Source organism: Trachymyrmex septentrionalis, unplaced genomic scaffold (assembly GCF_001594115.1).
Source record: "Trachymyrmex septentrionalis isolate Tsep2-gDNA-1 unplaced genomic scaffold, Tsep1.0 scaffold60, whole genome shotgun sequence".
In the NCBI taxonomy this organism is placed as follows: domain Eukaryota; kingdom Metazoa; phylum Arthropoda; class Insecta; order Hymenoptera; family Formicidae; genus Trachymyrmex; species Trachymyrmex septentrionalis.
The window spans coordinates 72993-80395 of record NW_017305779.1 but is presented as its reverse complement, the minus strand read 5'-3'; the positions used below and the strand labels follow the sequence as shown (position 1 = coordinate 80395).

At 31.3% G+C, this 7403-nt stretch overlaps 1 protein-coding gene across 3 annotated transcripts in view; it reads left to right on the top strand.

The window, feature by feature from the left end:
• Positions 1-2178: 2178 nt before the first annotated feature.
• The window catches only part of LOC108752617 (poly(A) polymerase type 3), an 8034-nt gene continuing 2809 nt past the window's right edge, over positions 2179-7403 (top strand). For 2 of the 3 annotated variants that reach the window (XR_001939579.1, XM_018493581.1), the window contains exons 1-11: positions 2179-2844; positions 3189-3428; positions 3567-3810; positions 4132-4236; positions 4313-4463; positions 4539-4750; positions 4887-5184; positions 5706-5909; positions 6129-6250; positions 6448-6609; positions 7151-7249. Coding sequence is in view for 2 of the 3 variants with exons in the window: in XM_018493581.1 (XP_018349083.1) it covers positions 3217-3428; positions 3567-3810; positions 4132-4236; positions 4313-4463; positions 4539-4750; positions 4887-5184; positions 5706-5909; positions 6129-6250; positions 6448-6609; positions 7151-7249 (1809 nt within the window). In the remaining variant the exon portion in view is untranslated. The remainder of the gene's footprint in view (positions 2845-3188; positions 3429-3566; positions 3811-4131; positions 4237-4312; positions 4464-4538; positions 4751-4886; positions 5185-5705; positions 5910-6128; positions 6251-6447; positions 6610-7150; positions 7250-7403) is intronic. The other variant, XM_018493582.1, reaches the window with a different exon arrangement.

Here is a 7403-nt window from a genome sequence, read left to right as displayed (position 1 = left end):
TACCGAGGAACATACAGATTCAAAATTTTATTTTTCAGATAATATAAAAAGAATCTTAATAACAAAATTTTATTTTACATTTTGATTTTATAAAATAATTTCTGATTAACAGTTTCATCAAGCTTTTCGATAATGTATATAGCTAACAATAATTTTTCAATTTTAAAAGTTTATTAACAATGATTTAATAAATTGTCAATGTTATCGACCTTTGTTCTAACAAAAACGCTTATTTTAAAACTATTAATTAATTAAATAAATGTATAGGTGATATCGATTTTAATTAACACACACTTCATAGAAAATTGAACTATTAATATTGAAAATGTATAGAATAAGCAATTGCAGATATTGAAAATTTTTAATAAATAGAATCTAAATTTTTTAATTAAATTAAGTTGTCTGTATGTGTATGTACGTGTCGATTTCACATAATTTTTAGAAATTATTAATTATTATATAAAAATTTGCTAATACTAATTAATATTTTTTACTTCTTTATGTATTTCCAAGTCAGATATTTTTTCTTCTTTTACTTTTGTCCAGATATTCGTCAGAATTGTGTGTTTGACCCGATAATTTACTTGGCGTTCCATAGATGCATAAAACATTCAACGCTTTCTATTTGATGACACAAGTCGATACAAGCTGACGCAAGTATCGTCTTATCTTTGTTACTCTCTGAATGCCAAGAAAGATAGAATGATGTTTGTGTCGACTTGTGTCACTAAATGGAAAGCATCCAATAGGATTGTAACAATAGAATTGTACGAAAGCTTCAAGACGCGACTTCAACTAAACTCGATTAGTTTAATCGGCGGTTAACTCAATTGACCGTTAACTCGAGAAGTCCATTTTTAGTAAACTTTAATCTCGATTTAATTTACTCTTTATCTTTTTCTAATTATTAGAATTAGAGAAAATTAAAAATAAAAAGTAAGTTAATAAAAATTAATGTCTACATTGATAGAGAGAGAGAGAGAGAGAGAGAAATTAATAGACAAGAATCTTTTAAAGAAATCTCTAATATACAGTTCATTGTCCTTCATTTTTTTGCATTACATTAAACGTAATTGATTAATTTAATATAGTTTTCATACTAGTAAAATTAATCTGATTAAATTGATCAAAGTCACTCTAATTCACAGTTTTTTTATTAGCTATTAACATGTTAGCTAGTCTTCTATCGAACTAAAGAAACTATTAATTAAAAATATAATTCTGTAAATGTTTCATTAGAAAACTAGCAGTTAAAAAATATAATTTATAAAACTTATAAAATTATATTTACAAAATTATTTTTTTTAGCTGCAAATTTTCTAGCGCACTAGAAGACTAGGCCAATATTACATGTCCGTTTTTGTGTCGTACGACGAATTTTTCAAGCGTATTAATTGATTGCAAGACAGGAGAGGATCTTAAACCTTTTTATTCTATAATTAATCAACAGGTTTGAAAAATTCGTCGCACGACAAAAAAACGGATGTATATAATATTGATCTAGCACGCTAGTAAAATAAAGCATTGTTTCAATCAGGTCTAAAAAAAATCAATAATAAATTATTAAAAATATTAGGTGTAGTAAAAAGTCATCGCGTATTTTTTAGCTCAAAGTTGTATATACAATATCTTCGTCAATAATGAATGAAATTCAAATTTAAAAAAAGGGTTTTAAAGCTTGAAATCTCTACTTTTAAAAGCTTATCACATTTTTTAAGTTTATATGAGTTTGATAATTTTTACATACCAAAAACTACGAGCTGAAAAAGACGAAAAATTTTCTTCTCACTTTGTGGATTTGTAACGTGTCCAAAACGAATTTGAGAAAATTTTCGATTACCTATCGTGAAAGCTTGATACTTTCCCTACAAAATCGTTTTTTTTTAATATTCCTACGACTTTTGATTACTGAGTTATCGCGGATTAAATAAAAGAATTATTTTGACTTTAATCGCTCATAACTCCATTAAAAATTGTCGTATCGTATAATTTAAAAAAGAGATTTTTAAAGCTGAAACTTTACTCTATTAAGATATATTTATATTGTTGGTAAGAAAGTAATTGCGGTTTTTACTGATAGATGTCTTTTAAAAAAACGCGATGACTTTTTACTACACCTAATATGTTCGAGATTCTGCATTATCTATAGATCCTTCGTTCGCGATCGCGCAATTAGACGCATCCAGGCCAGATGTCATTGTCGTCGAGTCCATCATATAAAGTGCACTCTTTGTAATTCATCTATTCCCCGACTGTTACGGCCAACGACGAGCGACGAGTGGTCGCGGTACGCCATGTTTGTGTTACAGTCAGCGTTGTAGGTGGTGTGCGTGGCGCGGGGTGCGCGGGTATATGTGTTGTCTCGCTTATTTTTTCTCGCATACAGTACCTTAATGTTCGGCCGTTTATTTACGTAGCGTCGCGACGCAGTGCAGAGCACAGATCCGCGTGCCACCGATTCGTCGCGACGAGGAGTGCAGTGAACGGCGAAACATCGTGCGGTGATTCTATCGCTGTAGCCGCGCACGCAACGAGGGTGACCGCGAGATCTTGGACGCACTCGCCACTCGCACGGCTAGATGCAACCCTCGTTCCTGTGGAGGTTGTTTACGGGTAGGTCCGCGCCGTCGTAAACCTCGCGGTGCGCGCGGATTTCCAGGAACACGACGTACGTCGTCGTCGCTACTTCGTCAGCGACCGCAGCGCAATTCGACACACGCTATGCCACGCTAGACGCGTGCACTTGTACCGTATTTTATAACCTGACAACACAAGCGGATTACTTTATTCTATGCGTCTCACATTTATCATGCGGTTGCATCTTTGACGAAATATTATCAAGCGGTAAGTCCTCGATCACGTGCACGCGTCGTCCGACCCTTTAGTCTTTGTCTCGTTTTCGTTTCTTGGCCTTAGCAACACGCGACGCGCCATCCATTGTTTAGATAGAATCTTTATCATCACAAGGAACTTCACCGATTTGAGTGCCTTGAAACAAAGCACGTGGCTTATATGCGCGTTGGAACAAAGATCGCTCTTATCTTAAGATTCTGTTATTGATATTTTCTACAGATAATGTTCGCTATATTTTTCATATGTCTGTTATTTGTTCCAGAAGCGTGTAAAAATGATGAAAGATTATATTATCATTGATACAGATTTTATTACAATGTGGTATCTGTTTACAGGTGCATACTTAATTGAAAAGATATCAAAATGTGGCCGGCACAAAGTAATAATAATTCTAATCCGAACTCAGCGTCAAATGAAAAGAACAATTTACGTACTCTGGGGATGACATCAGCCATCAGCGTAGCTGAACCTAAACCCATGGACATCTCCAGAACCAACGAATTGAAGGAGGCCCTGAAACCCTATAATGTTTTTGAATCTGAAGAAGAGTTGAATCATAGGATGGAAATTTTAAGGTATATCTAATAAATTATCTAAAATCGTTTATATACGTAATATATAGTTATAATATTTTAATAACAGTTATAATAGTTAATATTTTGTTGGTAACGAAAGTATGACTATCAACTATTAAAACCTAATTATTCTTGTAGTAAACTGAACGCATTGGTTAAACAGTGGATAAGAGATACGAGTATAGCTAGAAACATGCCACCTAATGTGGCCGAACAAGTGGGTGGTAAAATATATACGTTTGGTTCATATAGATTAGGAGTACATCACAAAGGCGCCGACATTGACGCATTGTGTGTTGTACCACGTCATATATATAGACAAGATTATTTTACCTCCTTTTTTGACTTATTGAAAATGCAGGAAGAAGTTACAGATTTAAGGGTATGTAATGCAAGAAAATAATATATGTAATACTATTGCATGCCTTATGTTAAATATATTTGTATTAAATATATTCTCTTCAGAAGAAGCTCTTGTATGTGTGTGGTATTGTTTAATTTATATAATTAAATCTTTTATAAATCATATTTTCTTATTATATACATATTTGAATGTATTAATATTCAATAAAAATGTATTTTTATGGTAAAAGAAAATATGTATGTTTATTTATAAAAGATTGGAAAATTAAGAAATATGCATACAATAATCTTCAATATTTAATACAGATTTAATATTTGTGTAATATATATCACGTTGTAGGCAGTAGAAGAAGCCTTTGTACCAGTTATAAAAATGAACTTTGATGGCATAGAAATCGACATGCTATTTGCGAAGTTAACTCTTAAAGAAATTCCAGATTCAATGGTTAGTAATATTTTATATTTACACAAAAAAGGATTCTATGAATGTTATGTCTTACAATAAATTTGTATAAATATAGGATCTCAGGGATGACATGTTACTAAAAAATCTTGATCAGAAGTGTGTCAGAAGTCTTAATGGTTGCAGAGTGACGGATGAAATATTACGTTTAGTACCTAATATAGAAAATTTCAGATTGGCTCTGAGAGCTATAAAATTATGGGCAAAACGTAAGATGTAACACTTTATTTAATATTGTTTTATAATGACTAATGCATAATATGTTGATTACTTTTATTTTTTAGGACATGGCATATATAGTAATGTCTTAGGTTATCTTGGTGGTGTATCTTGGGCAATGTTAGTCGCTCGGACATGTCAGCTTTATCCCAACGCCGTGGCTGCAACTCTGATAGAAAAATTTTTCCTTGTATTCTCTCAATGGAAGTGGCCACAACCAGTACTTTTAAAACAACCTGATAATGTCAATTTGGGTTATCCAGTTTGGGATCCAAGAGTAAGAATTATAGTTTTTATATTTTATATATAAATAAATATTTTAAATAATGCATAATATCAAGAAGATAACATTATAATAAAATTTTTATAATGTATTATTTTTGTCTTAAACACTACTTTTTTATTTATTTAAGGTAAATGTAGCAGACAGATATCATCTAATGCCAATAATTACACCAGCATATCCTCAACAAAATTCTACTTTCAACGTGTCTGTATCGACCAGAACCATCATGCAAGAAGCGTTTGAAAACGGACTGGCCATAACGGAAGAAATTATCATGGGTAAAGCAACGTGGGACAAGTTGTTTGAGCCGCCAAACTTTTTTGGCAAATACAAACATTATATTGTATTGTTAGCCAAAAGTTTAAGTGCGGAAGATCAACTTGAATGGTGCGGCCTTGTCGAGTCAAAAATACGACATTTAATAGGTAAAGATCGAATATGATGATATATTTACAAGGAATATGTATATTATTTTTCCTTCTATAAAATTTATTTCTTATCACTTAATATTTTTATTCAACAAATGGAATACAAATTAATCTATTGTGAAAACCGAAATAAATTTAAATGTAGTTAATTTAATATACACATGAGACAATTAATATAACATTGATGTTTAAAACTTATTTAAATTGATTCCTTAAGAAATACTGAGATTCTAATTATTTAACATTCTATATTGTTTTTTCGTTTTGTTTTATTTTGTTATCATAGATAACACTATTGAATATAAATCAGCAAAAATATATGTTAACAACTAAAATAAAATATAAAATTTTTCAGGAAAACTAAACAATTATTAGTTTTTAATCCATGTCTCGTAATAGTGAAATTATTAATGCATATTTATTATTGTTATTATTATTATATATATAATTTTATATATATTACACGATACTAATAATTCGCGGATGCCAAATTGGCAAAATCATAACCATTCTCACAGGTATGTTGGAAAGGAATCCTCATATTACTTTGGCACACGTTAATCCGGAGGCGTTCCCACCATTGAATCCCGAATCGGGCAAACATTGTTCTATGTGGTTCATCGGCCTGGCTTTTTCTAAGTGCGAAAAGAGCGAAAAAAGCGAAAAGGGCGAGAATATCAATGTTGACCTCACATACGATATCAAATCCTTTGTGGATACAGGTAGGTTTTTTTTTTTTACTATCTGAAGACATGGTAGTATCTCGGCGCTAAGACATAGCTTGAGACACTGCCATGCCTTCTTTACGCGAACTGGCGAGTCGCGCCAGATCAAGATTATCGGATCTCAGTAACTGTCTCGATTGAGTTTTAAGTACTCTTAATCGATAACTTATAAATTATACACATTGGAATATATAACTATATATATATTTCTTATAGTTGAAAGACAAGCAGAACAAATAAATATGTTCAAGGAGGGAATGTGGATTGAGGCTAAACATGTAAAAAGGAAGGACTTGCACACTTATGTATCACCAAGTTTACTGAAAAAGGAAAGGAAGGTATGGGAAACATACTCTAATACTTGAATTTTATTTTAACATTAATAATTTTATGTTGTTTACAGAATGTTTGCATATATATAATATTATATAAGAGAATATAGATCTATATTTTATAAGCAGTTCAATTATATTTTACTCACTAGAAATTGAAATTTAAAATATCCAATTACATACTTACTATATAATTTTTGCAGGTTTCTAGCAGTATGCATCGGAATGGCAATATTGCTGGAAATGGAAACAGCGGTAGTGTATCGCCGCGGAGTCAAGGCGATACAAGTAGCAGAAAGAGATTATCAGATCAGACACTTGATGCGTGTGGAAAAAAGCGGCGAATAAATGAGGCGGAAGAACAAGTGGGTAGCATATATGCTATAAAATACAGTCGAAGGAAAAAGAAAATATTTTAAATTCATCTAGATATAGAATTAAATGTAACGGATATTACGTTTATACAGAGTGTTCAGTAATAATTAGATCATTTCTCATGGATAAATAGAGCGAACAAAATTAAATGAAAAAATTTTGTACTATTTTGCAATTTTTGCAATAATTAACAAAAAATTAATTAGAGATTACCGATAGGCCGAGCGGATACACTTATTTGGCGATCCCATTCGATTTCTAATTAATATCTCGTTAACTATTGTAAAAATTGCAAAATTTTACAGGATTTTAATACAGCTTAATCTACTCTATATATCCATGGGAGATGATGATCCGATTATGATCGGACATCTTGTACACATCACTTTGATTGAATCGATTTAATCCTTTTATAGACGTTTATCCTATTCTAGATGGAGAACACAACATTAATCATTAAATGTAATTCTTTACATTTATATGCATTACTTGAATCGTCTAATCTTTTTATAAACGTTTATCCTATTCTAGGCGGAGAACACAACGTTAGTCGTTCAATCTTGTGGAGAAGATAGTAATTCTGGCTTCAGCATGGATGAATACAAATCGACTCTATCAACTAATAAGGACGTAAGATATTGTACATAATGAATAATCTTTATAACAGGATAAGATTAATTTAAACATGAAAATAAAACATAGTAAGTGAAAAATTGTAATTTATTACAAAATTTTGTTCTCCATCTTATTGCTAGGTAAGAAATAAAAAAGAGTAGACGCATGA